The following is a 20648-nucleotide window of genomic DNA, read 5'->3' as shown; positions in this document are numbered from 1 at the left end:
TAATATGGTTCAAAATGCCGATCACAGAATGAAAATCGAGTCAGATATCGGGAAAATTAATTTTGAGATTATAGCAAAAGCATGCATGCAGTAAAGTCCATCAAACCCACATTACATGTCATTACAACTTTACAAGGGTTTGCAAGAACTGTTATATTAACTATTGGTGTAAAAATATTTTAAAAGTTGATTTTAACCTAAACATATGAGTATCCTGTTAATAAAGGTCCTATTCATTTTTCAAATGGTTTCACTTGTCTGCAATCAAGCTGAGCTACTAGGTCTACTCCAAAACATGTTATACTTTGAATCTCTGCATAATGCAAAATTCTGCGCAATTATTTCAAGGGCACATTAGAAAGGCGTCGGCCACTTTATAAAATGCTTATTATAACTTACGTGATTCTCTTGTTGTAATATTCAGGACACTGTATGTTCATACATCTGTGAGATCCCTTGGTGTTAAAACAGAGCTGGTCTGGTCTGCATCGATGGGTGCCAACTTGACATTCATCTATGTCTGGATAGGTCAAATAAAAGATGATAAAATAGATGCATTTATGCATGTGAGTTCAAATGGTAGTAGGTGAAGCATATGAATCGTAAGTCGTCACCACTGCATCAATGTGTCCTCTTTACGATAATTGACATGTTGAAGTTCGAGTGATAACATTTTTTTTTTGCACATTCAGCACTTACCGCACAACACGTTACACGCAGAATGCAAATAACCACACATTTTAAATTTGCCAGACACATAATACAATATTTGGGCCTCCATGAGTGACATACAAACATGGCGGAGTCGGTACTCTTTGGTTCTACCTCATTGGGAGGTACACTATGTGCCCTCCATGAGTGACGCACAAACTTGGCGGAGTTGGTACTCTTTAGTTCTACCTCATTAGGAGGTACACTATTTGCCCTCCATGAATGACACACAAATATGGCAGAGTCGGTACTCTTTGGTTCTACCTCACTGGGAGGTACACTATTTGCCCTTTATGAGTGACACACAAACATGGCAGAGTCGGTACACTTTGGTTCTACCACATTGGGAGGTACACTATTTGCCCTCCATGAGTGACACACAAACATGGCAGAGTCGGTACTCTTTGATTCTACCTCATTGGGAGGTACACTATTTGCCCTCCATGAGTGATGCACAAACTTGGTGGAGTCAGTACTCTTTGATTCTACCTCATTGGGAGGTACACTATTTGCCCTCCATAAGTGACACACAAATATGGCAGAGTCAGTACTCGTTGATTCTACCTCATTGGGAGGTACACTATTTGCCCTCCATGAGTGACGCACAAACTTGGCGGAGTCGGTACTCTTTGCTTCTACCTCATTGAATGTATCATAAGTGAGAAGCATTTATAACGGGAATCCACCAGAAAGTTAAGATGAGTAAAGTAATATGCAAAACTTATGAATGAGTAAGTTGTGATACAGTTGGTTATACACATACCTCTACATACTCGGCTCTGTATCATATTGTAGCCAGTTGGACAGGTACAGTAGAAGCTTCCAGGATTGTTGTTACAAATACCGATACAAACACGTCCTTCAGGGTTGTTACATTCGTCAATATCTAATAATCAAATAAATAATTGAATAACAACAGTCATTTTGATCTATTCATTTATAATAAATTCAATGCAATAAATTACGATTACCTTTCAATATTCATCAATATGTCATTTTTATCATTTATAATTTTATATATCCCAACTGCTCCATATATTGACAAATATGCGCACATGGGTCAAGTTATTTCATAAAACATTGGAAGCAACTTCTCATGTAAATGATACTGGCTATATTGCTGCATTCACTACTACAGCCTTAGCCTTTGTATGGAGCATAGTTTCCAATTGCCACTGCCTTGATCATGCCAGAATAAAAACATGTGCATACTTTTAACTTTATTAACTTCATTTCAAAAGTCAGACTACCTTTACCACATTATGTCTACATTTGTCATTTACACAGTTCATTAGCTCAAGCATCTTCTTAAAAAATGTGAAAATCTGGGTTTTGAAAACATTGAAGGTATTCAGGTGTAGAAAATCCCGAGTGGATCTTTGATATTGACTTTCATTGGACCTAGTTTTTAAATTGAGCACAATTGTTGTCATTTTGGTTCACAGCAGATGACACTTTGTATTATGGTTGAAACAATAAGGTGCATGAGATGCTAGCAGTCCATTTCACTGATTTACACAAGAGCACAAATGTTATTATCAAATAGAATGTTCTCTATGCTTTGTCTTGACTGTTGAAACCAAAGAAGTGTGTTCTTGCCATACTTACCATCACATGTTTTAGCTGCAGCATTGAATACTGTACCACGGATACATCTGATACATCTATATGTGCCATTGTATGCATCATTGACACATATCTCATCACCTCCACGGCAATTATGGGTGCCTTCTAAACACTCATTGATATCTGAAAGGCAACATAGCAATAAATACAATCTGGTTTATCATGATTTCATTCAGTAAATCTTACTTGACATGCATGATACACGCATTGTCAGGTTTTAATGACAATAATTCTAACCAATACAATTGCCAGATGATTGGCATTAATTATTCCATCCTATAGACCTTTTTCCTGGACATCACCAATATTTGGTCCAGCATTCGAGTATGTTGCAAATGCAAAATACTATGCTCACACACAATAACTGTTCCATTTGACTTTCAGAGTCCCAAGTTTCTTTTGTACTTTGTAGAACCAATACCATTCTGTCCATTGGTCATTTGAAATTGGGCAAATGGACCATAAGAGAAAATCTCATCCTGTACCCTCTGACTGTCCCAATCCGATATTCACAATCTAAGAACTGACAGAAAGCGCACTGTAAGGTTGCCACATGGAGGAAGTGAATATGGAGGTTTCTCCATAGAAATTAGGTGCCAAATGATAGTGAAATAATAGAAAAAAATGATTGGTACTATCTGGTAGGTTTGTTTTACACTTGTTTATAACCTACCTGTACAATTCCATGCATTTCCATTCTGTGTGTATCTTTGCCCAAATGGACATGCTGGTGTACATCTGTGGCTACCTGCTATATTTTCACAGCTTTCATGAGGACGGCATTTGGGTCTACCTAATCGTTTACCTTCCTCACATTCATCAAGATCTGCAATTAAAAGCAATATGAGTGTGAATCACCATACAATGAAACTAAATTCCTTTGTTCTCACTGGTTATTCACTAACGTGTGTGGAGGTGAATGTGTAATTACCTACAATCAGGAACTTCTTGTGTGGGCAAAACAGGGCGATCATGATAACTGAGCTTGTCCTCTGCTGGTAATACTTATACCAAGCTACCCTACATCCAGAAATGCTAAAAATTACATTAACACCAGATTGGTGGCATCAGAAGACTTACCATTACAAGTTTGTGTTGCAAAGTCATAACTGAATCCTTCTTTACACTGACATGAGTGTGAACCCATCGTGTTTTTACACAGCTGATTAGGACCACAGGTATGGGATCCACGGGCACACTCATCAATATCTGAGAGAAGAAAAAACAACAAATATGTCTAAATTCTGTTGTTTTGATTAGCTTGTAACAACAAAGTATTCACACAAAATAACCAAAACCCTATCACAGATCAAGATAGCTGATGAAACTGAGCAAATCCTGAATATAAAAGTGATATTCTGTCAAACTAACTTGTTGCAACTTTCATTTGATATTCTGTGTTGAATTAGGAATGTACCACATCATGATGTCAAACTAAGGACATTCTAACCGGACACCACACAAAATCTGTCTGTTAAATTTGTGAATCACAGAATATACATACCAGGTGATCCTGACTATTTATTCCTATCAATGATACAAATATCCTGCATATCTTACCCATGCATCTGCTCAAGTATGATATATATTCCATTCCTTTGGCACACAGAGATGTACATCTGTGACCGCCATATGTGTTATCACATCGTTCACCAGGTCGACAAATATTAGGATCGCTGCATTCATTAATATCTGAAGAAAAACAAAATGATGAATTTATACTTAATTTCTTAACAACTGAAAGATAAATGAGGTGATTGCTAACTCCTCTTTCCACACTATTTTAAACAGAAGATGTTTCCATTGTGTTAAGTTATCTCACTAAATTCATGATCTCATGGACTACACATTCTCTAATCTCTCTTAGGATATATATGGGCTGCTACAAATGTACCTATATATTCTATTGTAATGAATATTCATATTTCAATAATGGTTTAGCATAAAAAATGCCCACAGGTATATCAGGTCAAGATTCTAGGCCCAAGTATAGACGAATCCAATGAGCCAAGTGATGGTCAGAATTCAGTCAGCCATAACTGGGTCCCGTCTGCACAAAACTGGTGTTGTTACTGCCCAATTGGGTGGATTAAATCCGCTTAAAAATCAATGTTGAATTGTATTGTGTTGTAAACATTCATCATTCTTTTGTCTATCTTAAGAACAGGGGCACATTGAAAATTGCAGAAAAATGGCAGAGGCCCATCACAAATGACTTGATCATGCTACACCATTGTGTAGAGATATAATCTCATCAACATTTTCTCAGCAAGCCCACCCCAAAAATGTTGACTTTCTCTACTCCATTTCCAGATAATTGGTGGATACACATACGTACTTGTCATTTTCAAGAACAATTAATTCCATACAATGACTGGAGATTTGCAGGACCTGTAGATTTATATTATTCCATCTTTCTTACACAAATGTGTACATTCCTAGTCATAACACTGAAAGACTCAACATGACTAAACTTACCCACATTGCATGCATTGATGCCTTGTGATGATTTGAATCCAGAAGGACACCGCTCACATCTGAAGCTTCCAAGTGTGTTGTTACATGTGTAGTATACATCACAGTCATGGATATTCAATGCGCACTCATCAACATCTAATGTTTAAATAAGCAATAACTTTTTTTAAATAACCTGTCTAACATGAAAACAAATTAATTTTTATTGATGTAAGCTGGTAATAACAACAATGTTGAAACAAGTAAAGTGTAAAAGGAAACCATAGGGCCTTAAAAAGCCATGCACTCATTAATTTTATGAAAAACACTTTCATATGGTCATTGGCCCTTACAAACATTTGCTGATGACAGTGGCTCAAGATACCCCCCAAACCATTATTCCTGTTGCAGAATGCGACAGGGGAGCATGTCCCCCTAAATTTTTCCATGGGGGATGTGGTTCCTCAAAAACCTAAAAGAAGAAAAATTGCCCTTTACATCTTGCCCTCGTCACGGTTGATAGTCTTGTTGCCCCTCTTTCTGATCTAAAGTGCTCCGCGTATCCATCTAGTTTGCTTATTTGTGCTTATCTACTCTCTAAATCTCATGTATGATCCGCTGTTAAGAACTGTGCACCAGAGGGATGAGAAATTTCGCGGAAGAGTAGGCGGATCATCGCATTACTGAAGAAGTCACCCAACCGGGTGATGAAACTGTCTAAAACTGTGAGTAAAAAATTGGATTTGACTACATAACTAACAAACTTTATGACTTTTATACAATCCTGATGAATCTATTCCAAGACAACTGAAATAAGTCGGCAGTAGAAAGCTGTCTCATCCTACCTTCACATTCTTGTGTTACCCCATTAACTGTATATCCAGTCCCACATGGTGTATCTCTTGTACATCTAAAGCTTCCTGGTAAGTTATCACACCTCTGGCCAGTAGCGCAATCATGAAGCGACAATGAACATTCATCCACATCTGAAAATAAGTGGTGGTAAGAATATTTCAGTCATCTGACATAGTTAACATTGATAAGGGGTATCATTCATAAAAATGGACTTTCAAAAAGCACCATAAGTATAGATTTGAAAATGCACACCTAAAAAAGTTTCTATCCCCTAAACAAGTATTGGTGTTATCTTATTCCCTAAGCAAGTTAAGTATCAATTTTCTGGACTCTATACCAGTTATTTATACCAGTGTTTAGATATTTCACAATACCCGAAACATAATTGATGCAAAGTCATTAATCTCATTCATAACCGTCACTTTTCACTTTTTCAATTCAATTTTTGTCACATTTCCTTCTTTTAAATTTGAAAACAGAACACAATTTTAACTGTATATTTCGTTTTCCCTGTCAAAAATCGAATAGCATGTGAAGGAAATACCACTAGCGACCAATCACACTAGCGCGCAATCATTCGATGTCCAAATCCACCTAGTAACACACATACATGTCCATTTATGCGGGATATTCACACACTCACAGGCCCTGTTTTTGCACTAACCTTGGCATGTGTGTCTTCCTCCTCGTGAATCCTTAATGACTTGATAGCCACGGCTACATAGTGTGTTGCAGTAATAGTGTCCTGCATAGTTAATACACTCCTGGTGTAGTTCACATATGTCAGGATCACTTTCACATTCATTAATATCTTGAAAACAAAGAAAAGGAAACATGAGGGTCAAATAAATTGCACTACAGCATATACTATATTCTTATTCCTTTTTTCTTCAATTTTACATGATTCAGACACACAATTTTAAATGTACACACTCAAATGCAGCAAACAAATAGAAACAAAGGTTAACAAAGTAGTGCGTAAAATTGTGACCAGTTGTCTTAGCAACCTGGTCATTTCAACAATGCTTGCTAGAACTGCCTAAGAACCAGTTTCTTGGCAAAGTATCACTGATAATAATTTAACATTAAATACTGCCTATTTTGTCGTTAATACATCTATTGTCCATTTGGCTTCCATATGGTAGTGATGTCAGTACTTTGTTGTAGATACTTAGCATGTGTACATGCACCACCTTTGATTGGAAATGTAAACACTCAAGTTCTTTGAGTCAATTTAATATTGCACCCACTGGAGCAAGTACTATTGCCTTGAGGAAGCCAGATGGACTATAGAACAAAACTTGTCCCGCAATGTTGTTGAAATTGAAATGCAGCTAGAGCACAGATTGTGTACAAGGATAATGCAACTGAACAACATGTTTCCGATTAAGTCACACCATTCTGTCTACTGAATCCAGGTCTATGTGGTCACCGAACTAAATACCCATCCTGCCACACTTTGTTTGATTACATACTTTCACATCTGCCTGTTGTGTCACTGTATGAGTAGCCTGGTTCAGTACATTGCACACCTTATTGCTTACCTTCACATCTGCCTGTTGTGTCACTGTATGAGTAGCCTGGAACAGTACATTGTGCACCTTATTGCTTACCTTCACATCTGCCTGATGTGTCACTGTATGAGTAGCCTGGTTCAGTACATTGTGCACCTTATTGCTTACCTTCACATCTGCCTGTTGTGTCACTGTATGAGTAGCCTGGTTCAGTACATTGTGCACCTTATTGCTTACCTTCACATCTGCCTGATGTGTCACTGTATGAGTAGCCTGGTTCAGTACATTGTGCACCTTATTACTTACCTTCACATCTGCCTGATGTGTCACTGTATGAGTAGCCTGGTTCAGTACATTGTGCACCTTATTGCTTACCTTCACATCTGCTTGCTGTGTCACTGTATGCGTAGCCTGGTTTAGTACATTGTGCACCTTATTGCTTACCTTCACATCTGCCTGATGTGTCACTGTATGCGTAGCCTGGTTCAGTACATTGTGCATCTTATTGCTTACCTTCACATCTGCCTGATGTGTCACTGTATGAGTAGCCTGGTTCAGTACATTGTGCACCTTATTGCTTACCTTCACATCTGCCTGTTGTGTCACTGTATGAGTAGCCTGGTTCAGTACATTGTGCATCTTATTGCTTACCTTCACATCTGCCTGATGTGTCACTGTATGAGTAGCCTGGTTCAGTACATTGTGCACCTTATTGCTTACCTTTGCATCTGCCTGTTGTGTCACTGTATGAGTAGCCTCGTTCAGTACATTGTGCAGCTTATTGTGCACCTTATTGCTTACCTTAATTCACATCTGCCTGATGTGTCACTGTATGAGTAGCCTGGTTCAGTACATTGTGCACCTTATTGCTTACCTTCACATCTGCCTGTTGTGTCACTGTATGCATAGCCTGGCTCAGTACATTGTGCACCTTATTGCTTACCTTCACATCTGCCTGATGTGTCACTGTATGAGTAGCCTGGTTCAGTACATTGTGCACCTTATTGCTTACCTTCACATCTGCCTGTTGTGTCACTGTATGAGTAGCCTGGTTCAGTACATTGTGCACCTTATTGCTTACCTTCACATCTGCCTGATGTGTCACTGTATGAGTAGCCTGGTTCAGTACATTGTGCACCTTATTACTTACCTTCACATCTGCCTGATGTGTCACTGTATGAGTAGCCTGGTTCAGTACATTGTGCACCTTATTGCTTACCTTCACATCTGCCTGATGTGTCACTGTATGAGTAGCCTGGTTCAGTACATTGTGCACCTTATTACTTACCTTCACATCTGCCTGATGTGTCACTGTATGCGTAGCCTGGTTCAGTACATTGTGCACCTTATTGCTTACCTTCACATCTGCTTGCTGTGTCACTGTATGCGTAGCCTGGTTTAGTACATTGTGCACCTTATTGCATACCTTCACATCTGCCTGTTGTGTCACTGTATGAGTAGCCTGGTTCAGTACATTGTGCACCTTATTGCTTACCTTCACATCTGCTTGCTGTGTCACTGTATGCGTAGCCTGGTTCAGTATATTGTGCACCTTATTGCTTACCTTCACATCTGTCTGTTGTGTCACTGTATGAGTAGCCTGGTTCAGTACATTGTGCACCTTATTGCTTACCTTCACATCTGCCTGATGTGTCACTGTATGCGTAGCCTGGTTCAGTACATTGTGCATCTTATTGCTTACCTTCACATCTGCCTGATGTGTCACTGTATGAGTAGCCTGGTTCAGTACATTGTGCACCTTATTGCTTACCTTCACATCTGCCTGTTGTGTCACTGTATGAGTAGCCTGGTTCAGTACATTGTGCATCTTATTGCTTACCTTCACATCTGCCTGATGTGTCACTGTATGAGTAGCCTGGTTCAGTACATTGTGCACCTTATTGCTTACCTTTACATCTGCCTGTTGTGTCACTGTATGAGTAGCCTGGTTCAGTACATTGTGCAGCTTATTGTGCACCTTATTGCTTACCTTAATTCACATCTGCCTGATGTGTCACTGTATGAGTAGCCTGGTTCAGTACATTGTGCACCTTATTGCTTACCTTCACATCTGCCTGTTGTGTCACTGTATGCGTAGCCTGGCTCAGTACATTGTGCACCTTATTGCTTACCTTCACATCTGCCTGATGTGTCACTGTATGAGTAACCTGGTTCAGTACATTGTGCACCTTATTGCTTACCTTCACATCTGCCTGTTGTGTCACTGTAGGAGTAGTCTGGTTCAGTACATTGTGCACCTTATTGCTTACCTTCACATCTGCCTGTTGTGTCACTGTATGAGTAGCCTAGTTCAGTACATTGTGCACCTTATTGCTTACCTTCACATCTGCCTGTTGTGTCACTGTATGAGTAGCCTGGTTCAGTACATTGTGTACCTTATTTCTTACCTTCACATCTACCTGATGTGTCACTGTATGAGTAGCCTGGTTCAGTAGATTGTGCACCTTATTGCTTACCTTCACATCTGCCTGTTGTGTCACTGTATGACTGTATGCGTAGCCTGGTTCAGTACATTGTGCACCTTATTGCTTACCTTCACATCTGCCTGATGTGTCACTGTATGTGTAGCCTGGTTCAGTACATTGTGCACCTTATTGCTTACCTTCACATCTGCCTGCTGTGTCACTGTATGCGTAGCCTGGTTCAGTACATTGTGCACCTTGCTCACATCTATAGCCACCATCTGTATTCACACATCTTTCATTACCGCCACATTGATAGTAACCAGTTACACATTCATCCTCATCTATAGAATAATAAATTTATTGAATATAACAAACTTGGTAATCACAGTCTGCTCAATGTTGATAATCAAAATGATCTTGGCATTGTTATCACCAATAATTTGAATTGGAAACCCCACATTAATCAAATGGTTTGTCATGCGAATCGTATGCTAGGCATGATTTGTCACACATGTTACGATTTTAATGATTCTCTCACATGCAAAATTCTGTATTTGGCCCATGTCAGACCCCTTCTTGAGTATGGGTCTCAAATTTGGAACCCACATGCAAAATGTCTCATTAACTCTATTGAAAGGGTTCAAAGATGTGCAGCCAAATTCATCCTCCGTAATTCATTTATACCATATCAGGAGCGTAAAAAAACTCTGAACCACGATCTTAATCTGGAAAATCATCACAATTTTAAAGAAAATATGTTCTTTTTTAAAGGTCTTTTGGGCTTGACTACATTAAATTTCGATGACTAGATCAGCTTTCAAAATTCTGAATTCCATAGTCTGAGATCCGCTGACTCCCCTACACTTATCCCAGATAAACAACTCCTGGAATGGCCTCCCAGCTGATCTTAGGATCTCCAAAACTTTCCTCAATTCAATTTGGTTCTAATAGATTTTTATGTAACTTCTGTGGTGCAATATAGCTATTTTCGATGAATTATCATATCTTCAATTATTTTATTAATATCCTCCTAAATGTATTTGTATTTTTGTATAACCACTGCCTGTTACAAATCAATACACTAGTGCTGAATTTCAAGGCCTGAAAGAACCCATTGCTACAGCAGTGTAACCAAATCTATCCTGGGTGACCGTGAAACAAATATTCAATTTAAGACAAGAAAGCATCCATGATAAACTTTCCCCCCTTAAGGTTGGTCTGAACCCTGGAATTATGAAAACTTTCGGGCCTCATAACTGCTAAATTATTAGTCTAAAGAATATAAAAGTATACATTTTTAGAATGGAAATGACTTGATGAATTCATCTGTGAGGTCCAATTTGGGCCAAAAATGCTCATTTTGAGAAAATCCAAAAAAGCAGGTTTTTGGCCCCAAATTTTTAATTGCAGCGTAACAAAAAAAATTGTTTGGCCAAAAAATCTTTTTATTAATTTTTAAAAACTAGATAAAAATATCTAGGGACCGTTTTTTTTGAATTTTTTTTTTTTAATTTTGACCAACTTCACCATTTTTGGTGCAAATTTCTCAAAGTTGGTCAATATTCAAAAAAAATATTAATTGTTTCTTGATATTTTTTTTTATTTTTTAAAAATTAATAAAAAATTTTTTGGCCAAACAATTTTTTTTTGTTACGCTACCTAAAATTTGGGCCAAAAACCTGCTTTTTGGGATTTTCTCAAAATGAGCATTTTGGCCAAAATTGGACCTCACAGATGAATTCAGCAAGTCATTTCCAGTCTTAAAATGTATACTTTTTATATTCTTTAGACTAATAATTTAGCAGTTATGAAGCCCGAAAGTTTCCATAATTCCAGGGTTAAGACCACCCTTAACGAATGACCTGCATACATGGCCACATCCATCTGCTACATTTGAATCCTATATTTTCAACAACCTACCTCTGCATGAAACCCCATCATCATTGAGTAAGTATCCTTGATTACAACTACATTGGTAGGTCACACCATTACTAAAACAATTATCAGTACATGGTGCTGTCGTGCATAAATCAGCTGGCGCTGTTGTAGCTGCAAGAAATAAGCCATATAATAGATTGTAATAGTGGTCATTTGTGCATATCGATTGCTCAGTGCCAGAAGTGGGTAAGTGCAATAGCTGCCATGTGTAGATGATTACATTATACTGTAAATTACCAAATGTTCAAAGGGCAGCTATTGCACTTACCCACTTCTGGCAATGAGCAGTCGATGTGTAATTTTTCATGACAATTTCTACTTTGCTTGTTTTTAACTTTACGATCTCGAGATTTCGAATGCATAAATGAACATATTGACATTTATATTTTTCATTCTTTTACAGAAATGGTTTACAAAGGGATATTCAACTGTACTTGCCAATCAATTATTTGTTAAAGTAATTATTTCACTTTCTTAAAATGAAAATCTGTTGACATTACCGAAACATTTGCTTGAGCATTTAAAAATAAAAATGTGAGGAGTTCAAACAAAAAAACATGGCACCAAGTGTTTTTTAATTATCTTACATGTACAAATGTAAATTTTGCAGTTAATCTTGTAATTTAGTTTATTGTTAAAAGCAAATTGCCAAACCTTTTGTTTGCTTTTTTGCTCCATCAGTGAAGATATGCCAAGTTCAACTGATGTTCATTTTGGGGTAACAAAAATCATGAAGTAAGTAGTTAGCAATTCAGTAGTTAGCAAATGATAAAGTAGTGTTAGAATGAAAAAGTCAAAAAATCTATTGTGTAGCACTACTACTAAAAAAAACTTCTAAAACAAAAACAAAAGTAATGCAATGTTCTCCAATGTGGACTTATTCAGCAGCCTTGTTCCTACCATTCACTTGCCAACTACTCCAATTATGAGTTTCATCATACCTCTACGACAAGTAAAACCATTGGTATCAAGTTGATAGCCATGATTACAGGTGCACTGGTATGTGCCATTGTTGAAATTCTGGCAATTCTGACTACATGGTGCTGTTTCACATGGATCAACAGGTGCCCGAGCTGATGGAACAAGTAGTCTAACATATCATGCAAATTATCAACACTTCACACCATAATATAAAAATATAAGCATAATTCCATTTTAATAATAACATGGCTGTATGTCTCCAAATTATTCTTATCGTATACATGGTATAGGGAGTATTAACTATCAATGTCTCAGTTGACTCTTTTTCACCCGCCTTCTTATCTAAATTCCTTCTCTAATCAGTCTTGTTTACTGGTTTCCATCTTTCTCAAGTAGCTTAGGCTCCTTCAGTTAGAGACATGGTTGTTTACTGTGACATTGTCGGTTATACCAGATTTGTTCAGTTCGGAGGCTGGTGCATGTTCTGTTCATGACTTTTCTGCAACTTTTTTTTATGATCTTTCAGTCTACTCCAACAGACCTTCCTGTCTCGCTAATGTAGGACTTATCAAACCCTTTGCATTCAATCTTGTAGTCCACAACATTAGTCTTGTTGGTATCAACTTTTTCCTAAAAGTGCACTAGCAGTCTTTTTAAGGTGTTATAAGGCTTCAAGGTGATGGATATTTTGTGCTTGGAAAAATTCTCTAAGGATTTTCCGAAAAACCCGTCATGTAAGGAATTACGGAATTACTACCATGCCCTTGGTTCTGTATCCTGTTTGGTGTTCTTCCACTCTCCTTTGGGCTTTTCCATTTCAGGTTTGTCTTCCACCTGTTGTTTTGCTTTGTCAAGTGCCCACTTTGGATAAACGCAACAAGTGATGACTGCCCCTTTTATTCTACTTTCATCCTCCTCTTTGTCTTTATCTTTTGTCATGCATTCTGTCAAGTAAAGTTACAATGCCAATCTTTTGATGTAGAGGGTGCTGAGAGTTGAAGTTTAAGTACTAATCGGTATGTGTTTTCTTTCTGTAGACCAGTAGTTCCATCGTCCTTTCTCACTATCGTTGTGTCCAACAAAGGGATCTGAATTGCCATTGTGCTCTTTCTCGTAGGTGAACTTTATGTTTCCTGTGGTGTCTACCCAGTGGGCACAGGTTAGGAAGTTTCAACCTAACCTGATTTCAACCTAGAGGTTAGTTGAAATTGGGTTAAAATGTCAATGTTGATACAACATTGAAATTTCAACTGATTTCAACCAACTTTCAATGGGAGGTTGAAATCAGGTTGAAGTCGATTTGCAAATACAATGTGATTTCAACCTAATTTCGACCTCTTGACGTCAAAATTTCAACCTGATTTCAACGTCAGGTGTGTCCACTGGGTACCATGTTCAGGTGTTCTGTCAGTTGCTCTGTGGTGTCTTTCTTTATGATCTCCAGAACATAGTTGATGTAATGACGATTGCCTTCTTCTCCAACCACTCTATGAAGAGGTTATTTATGGTAGTTACTCTCTATACCATGTACATACGATCCACTAATAAGAACCATGCAAGCAACCGAGGGATGCAAAAAGCACTGGAATTAATGGTCAATCCCAGGGGTTATTCTGAAATCTAAAAAAAATGAGTAATGTTGGATCTATAAATCTATTCAATTATAATCTACATTCCTACAAATGCATCTATTTCATACACACATGTTGTTTAGTATGTTTAGTAATGTAATCAACATAAAGAAACAATAATAAGCAAATGGTATAATAAAACAAAAAGAAACAGTTCATGATATTATAACATACCTCGACTGCAGGTGAAGCCATCCCTTTCTAGCTGGTATCCTTGACGACATGAACACTGGTATGTGACACTATTACTTTGACAATCTTGTGTGCATGGTGCTGTATCACATGGATTAACAGATTGAGGGTTTGGAGTATCTGATGAAAAAAGTAGTTAAACATATCATGCAAATTATCAAGGCTTCAAATCACAATGAATGATATTTAAGTAAACATGGTTTCCATTTTAATATAACTTGTATCTCCACAATTTACATGGTGTATCCATGGTTTGTCATAACAACAAGATATCACAATATGAAACCATTTTTTTCAATCATCATTGTGGCTTTAAATGTTTTAAGTAAAGTTGCACTTAACCTTAAATGTATCTTCAAATGAAAATACCCTCCACTTTTTTCTTGTTTTTTAAATAATTTTGACCCCATTCCATTCAATAATATAAACTTACATTCTACTACTAATGTTAAACATGAATAACAGAGCAAAAGAAACAAAAGAACAATAAAACCCTGAAATGAAGGCCCATCATCTCACACCACTACATATATATCTACCTCAAGTCACCAGCACTAGCTTTGAACTTCAGTGTGTTCTGTGTTAGCTTAACATTACTTGGTGTGTGTACATACTTTTATGCGCGCGATCAAAGTGGCACGTATGTACACGCAAGAAACAACGCTACGCCAAAGCCGCACACGCTGAACTTCAAAGCTAGTGCTGGTGATTCGAGGTAGACACTCAATGTTGTTCAGCATGTTTAGCAATAATCAACATTAAAGAAATATGAATGATCCATACTGATGATATATGATGTTTCTACATATTCAATGTATGTTGCTCAATCTTCACTACTACTTGATATTATACTACTGCTAAAATATATGTTTGCTTAAAATTGTATTATGGTAAATTAAGATGGGTTCTTTATTTTTTATTTATGTTTATGTGTATATTCGTTGTTTTGATTAAATTATAATTATTTGTTAGTTAAAAGGTGGTACATCGTTATCAGGCCTCGGCTTTGTGATGTACCTACCTTCATCAAATCTTGTTAATACACAATAATTGTATATAATAATGCTATAATGTTTGTATGAGATTGATGAAAATAAAGATTGATTGATTGAATGTGCAAATGGTATCATAGAACACAAAGGAAGTAATTTATGATATTATAACATACCTCGACTGCAGGTGAAGCCATCACTTTCTAGCTGGTATCCTTGACGACATATACACTGGTATGCAACACTATTACTTCGACAATCTTGTGTGCATGGTGCGGTATCACATGGATTAACAGGTGCTCTCGTATCTGATGAAAGAAGTTGTTTAAAACACATCATGCAAATTATCAAGTCTTCAAACATAACCACAGTAAATGATATGAAAACATGGTTTCCATTTTAATATCACCTCTGTAAATCTCCACACTTTACATGGTTTTTATCCATGGTTTGCCATAGCAACAAATACCACAACAGGAAACCAGTGTTTTCAATCATCATTGTGGTTTAAAAATTGCTTAAATTAAAGCTACACTTAACTTAAATGTATCTTTCTTGATTTTTATGCAATCTCTGGTAAAAAAATAAAAAAATGTTAACCCCATTCCTCTCTGCAAGATTAAGTGATATACATTTACTCACAGAGAGAGATTATTCAAATATATTTTCCCAAAACAATCACATAAAAAGTCACAATATTTAACTTTAAATCATAGCAACAAACATCTTTACACAGTGAAATAACCATAAAAAATAGCATCTTGGAATCAAAATTGCTGCTTTCATAACCGATCTTTTCATATTTAGTCACTAACAAGTTTCTCTTATGTATACACAATACTGATGACATGAATTAAGTATAGGCTCTTTATGTTGTGCTTACAAGTGAGAGTGACGTTATAACTATACAGTGTTTCTAAATTGTTTCATCATGGCTTGAGCAATGGTGAATCAATGGTAATGGTTTGAACTCCATATCACAACCTTGCAGATTGCAGAGCATTGGCTTATGAAGATTTTTAACATGGGGGAGGGGCTAAAAATTCAAAAAAAATTTTATTGGTGGGCCACACTGGGCCCCCTCAGAGTCAGAAAATGTGCAAAATATAATTCACAAGCACCCATTTTCCCGCTATATTATCACAATATTTTAACTTCACCTAGGATTATTGCACCAAAATTATTGAGGGGGCTGTGGCCCCCTCCCCCGGTTCCTAAGCCTATGCAGTGTGCACATGGATTAAAAATGCTCAAATCTCATTACATCACCCAAATACAAAAAGGTATTGCCATGCACCAGCCAACATTATATCCTTCCAATACGCTGGCGAAGTTACGTAATAAATCAGATTAACTACCATAGCAATAGGTGAAAACAATTTTGAACATATCGCACTGCATTACAAGCAGGTTGAACTAATCACCTGTGTATGCCTGCAATCATAGATACGCTGGCGAAGTTACGTAATAAATCAGATTAACTACCATAGCAATAGGTGAAAACAATTTTGAACATATCGCACTGCACTACAAGCAGGTTGAACTAATCACATGTGTATGCCTGCAATCATAGATTGAATACAACACTCCTTTTCAAAGATACTAATCTTACAGGTGCAAGTGATCAGCATGATATGGTTCAATGCAGAGGTACAACGGGAACGTATCAGTGCAAAAATTATTTTCACCTATTGCTATGGTAGTTAATCCGATTATTATGTAACTTTGCCAGTGTATAGCATTCTGTAGAAGAGGCTTATTGTGTCATTTCAAAAAATAAACTTGCATAGAGGTCTGCAAGTTTCCCCATACATAATCATCCTGTCAACCCTAAGCAATGATGTCATCTTCATGTGAAGCTAAACATAATCAATTCCTTTTACATATCTAATTCATCTGACTGACTACATTGAAAGTTAATTATTCAAGGGCAAACCAACTCATTTTCGACCTACAAAAAGCTTTTCACACTGTCGACAATGTCATTCTTGCAGGAAACTTAGAGCTATGGGAATTGACTCTGATTGGTTAAGTCCTATCTGAGTGATGGAAAACAAAATTGGAGGTGGATTCCGACCCCTTGATATTTCTAGTGGGGTTCCACAGGGCAGTATTTTGGGGCCTCTTTTTGTTATATGATGATATGCCTATCAGTGTTAACTGCAAACTCCTGGTTTACGAAGATCATAGTTCCCTTTTCGTTTCTGTTTGCCTGAAAAAAATTGTGTTGTATAGGATGGTAATCAAATCAAGGCGGCAAATTCAGCTAAGTATTTGGGTGTTACGCTTGATGAGTCTTTATCTGGTGAATTAAGTTTTTGTATTGGCATGCTCATTGTTCAAAAAAAAAAATTGCAAAAACATTTATCACCACTGCCCCCATTTTATGCCATTATGACTATGCCTGTTCTTCATAGTGCACATCTCTTTCTCAGTATTAAAAGACAATGCAAAATAAAGATGTTATATTTATTTTCAACATGGGCCCTCAAACTCATATTGGGCAAGAGGAGCTGGATAAAGTTGGGATGCTTTCAGTCAAAGACAGTGTGATACAAAATCAAATTTAATCATGCTTTAAAAAATGTCACAGTACCACTCCTGTATATCTCAATGCTCATTGATCCTGTGTTTAGTACTTGTAAACTCAACCGAGAAAGTATCAAAACGATTATAGATGGTCAGATATATCGGGAACTGAAATACATAGCAAAAACTTATTTAATGTATACAAAGCGCAGCTTTCTCCTGCGCATTTTGATACTTCTTTTGTTGCTCTACTATATCATTTGGTCGAGTTATGGGCGCTTGAGTGGCTTCAAGTCGGATTTTGAAAGTTGCCCTTCGCTCCTATTCAAACCAAATGCATTTGTCGTGTACACACACAAACACAAAATCAAGACAAAGGACACCGATGTGCTCTGTTTACTTAACCATGAACTTTACTTTATTTTACTCCTTCGACTACCAACTTCAATACTTGCTACCTTTACTTATCTCTGACTTATCTCATGAACTCTTCCTGCTGACATCTCAATACTTGGTGTGCCCACCATCACTGTCTATCACTGCAATGGTCATTTATTGGTCACAGTACAACGCATTTGGCTTGAATAGGAGCTAAGTGCAACTTTCAAAATCCGACTTGAAGCCACTCAAGTGCCCATAACTCGACCAAATGATATAGTAGAGCAACAAAAGAGGTATCAAAATGTGCAGGAGAAAGCTACGCTTTATATACATTAAATAAGTTTTTGCTATATATTTCAGTTCACAATATATCTGACCATCTATAATTGTTTCGATACTTTCTGGGTTGAGTTTAGTTTGTAGTGTGTTATTTATGTTTGAGTATTGAATAAAATGAAATGACATAACATACCTCTGCAGGTGAAGCCATCACTTTCTAGCTGGTATCCTTGACGACATGTACACTGGTATGTGACAGTATTACTTTGACAATCTTGTGTGCATGGTGCTGTTTCACATGGATCCGGTCTACCAGTATCTTCACCTGGTGGTCAAAGAATTAAACACAAATCTTATCAACAATTTAGTAGCAGCTACTTTCTACACAACATCATAAACATGTCTCTATAATGCTATATTTTTGCCCTTCTGAAAATATTTTAATGGATGTGGAAATGACTTGAAACTTGACAGGGGAGACTATTAAAGTTGTAAAGGTGATTTTCCAAACCAATCATCTGAATAACTTCAAATTTGGTCAGATTGTGTACCCTGATGAAACTTTTCATTGTCACACAAAAAAAAAGTCTGTTAAATACACAGTTTCCATGGCAACGGCAACCATATTGGACTTTTTTTGGGTAAATTTGCGTCCAGCTTCTTTCCGTAACGGCTTGTTCAATTCTGTTCAAATTTGGCATATATATTTGTGCAAAATGACCAGTTTTTTGTTCTTTTCAGCCACTTTTTAACAATTTTGACCGGTTGTCCCCCCACATCTCAAGCCGGATTGGTGCTAATGCTGAGGGGTATTCACACTACAATATCATAGCGACATCACATGGTTAATATTGGTACTTATTTTCACTGGATAGCGCCGTAACTATGCATTGGTTAGAGGTTAATAACTGCGCATCGGTTATTTGGAGGGCATTGTGAAAAATCTAAACAGCCTTTGGAACCGAGGGATATTCCGAGGTCCAAAGCAAAATGTTTAGATTTTTTACAATGGCCGACATATTACCGATGCAAAGTTATTAACCTCATTCATAACTGTCACTTTCATCTCTTCACTTTACAAAATAACACACAATTTTCCTCAAAAATATGATTTTTTTACGTTTTGCCTTTCCAAAAATCGAACAGGCTAAAACAATAATACCAATAACAGAAATACCAAAATTGGAGCACTATTTTCATTTTCGCCCCCTGTGAAGCCAAAATTTGACCTATGATGTTACAATGTTATCTATTTGCCCATAACTCCATAAATGTACGTCCTAGATAGGTCAAACTATACTTTTTCTGAATCCTTATGACTAGATGAACACATAAGTGTTGTTTTTAACCAAGTCCAAGCAACTTTGAACTTGACCACTGTCTAAAGTTCAATGACATTTCCCACAAAATATGGGTGCTGTTGAAATAGATCCATAGCTTTAATGATTAAGTACTGTATCTCTGCCAAATATGGCAAATTTAACAGGATGGTTGCAGCAATCTATTGGACTATTGGACTAGACTGCATGTGCCCTATATTATTGCCCCCTCCACTCAAACCAATCTGCCAACTGGAATTGTCTACCTACGGATACAAGTTGCTCTATCACTCTGCAGTCTATAGCCTGATCTACAAGAGCACTGGTATGTCACAGTATTACTACGGCAATCCTGGGTGCAGGGAGCTGTGTCACATGGGTCAGTGTATGGTCTTTCTGTAGGTTGAAGTCGCTGGTTATTATTTGGATTCCCTTGAAAAAAAGACAAGCAAACAAACATGGAATGGTATAAGTTAATCCCAATCATTTTACATATAAGTGGTGGCAAAATTTACCAACTTCAAGAAATGAAGAGCTTTGTTGCAAAACCCCTTACATCCACTTGAGCAATTTTGAAAAAACATCAAAAAATCATCAAAAAAGTACTGATATATAAGGGTTTGCAACAAAAGCAGTTTTTGGCGAGATGCTTGGGTAGGATGCGCATCCCGGCAAATGTATTTGGGGTGTATGGTAATATTTTGATGTAAATAAACAACACATAACATTGTCTCTAATGCTTTGTCGACAACTTGTCAACGTCAAATCTTGAGATTTGATGATTGTCAACAATAAAATTTCTACTCGACAACAGCCCTAAATGTAATATAACTTTTCATTAATCTGTACCCTGTAGAATAGGAAAAAAATTGCTGTTGTT

At 37.1% G+C, this 20648-nt stretch overlaps 1 protein-coding gene across 3 annotated transcripts in view; it reads right to left on the bottom strand.

Annotated features, from left to right (window-relative positions):
* LOC140149195 (uncharacterized) overlaps window positions 1-20648 on the bottom strand; it is a 37565-nt gene that overhangs the window by 9592 nt on the left and 7325 nt on the right. For 2 of the 3 annotated variants that reach the window (XM_072171405.1, XM_072171404.1), the window contains exons 5-20: window positions 20039-20200; window positions 18643-18774; window positions 15437-15568; window positions 14251-14388; window positions 12466-12597; window positions 11507-11635; window positions 9784-9927; window positions 6311-6457; window positions 5637-5777; window positions 4816-4950; window positions 3898-4029; window positions 3418-3546; window positions 3011-3163; window positions 2320-2460; window positions 1475-1597; window positions 400-520 (exon numbers count right to left, since the gene is read on the bottom strand). In XM_072171405.1, the coding sequence (XP_072027506.1) occupies window positions 400-520; window positions 1475-1597; window positions 2320-2460; window positions 3011-3163; window positions 3418-3546; window positions 3898-4029; window positions 4816-4950; window positions 5637-5777; window positions 6311-6457; window positions 9784-9927; window positions 11507-11635; window positions 12466-12597; window positions 14251-14388; window positions 15437-15568; window positions 18643-18774; window positions 20039-20200 (2191 nt within the window). The remainder of the gene's footprint in view (window positions 1-399; window positions 521-1474; window positions 1598-2319; window positions 2461-3010; window positions 3164-3417; window positions 3547-3897; window positions 4030-4815; window positions 4951-5636; window positions 5778-6310; window positions 6458-9783; window positions 9928-11506; window positions 11636-12465; window positions 12598-14250; window positions 14389-15436; window positions 15569-18642; window positions 18775-20038; window positions 20201-20648) is intronic. The other variant, XM_072171407.1, reaches the window with a different exon arrangement.

The sequence above is a fragment of the Amphiura filiformis genome, chromosome 3 (genome assembly GCF_039555335.1).
Source record: "Amphiura filiformis chromosome 3, Afil_fr2py, whole genome shotgun sequence".
NCBI lineage: Eukaryota > Metazoa > Echinodermata > Ophiuroidea > Amphilepidida > Amphiuridae > Amphiura > Amphiura filiformis.
Note: the sequence above shows the minus strand (reverse complement) of the source record. Positions and strands in the feature narration are given on the sequence as shown.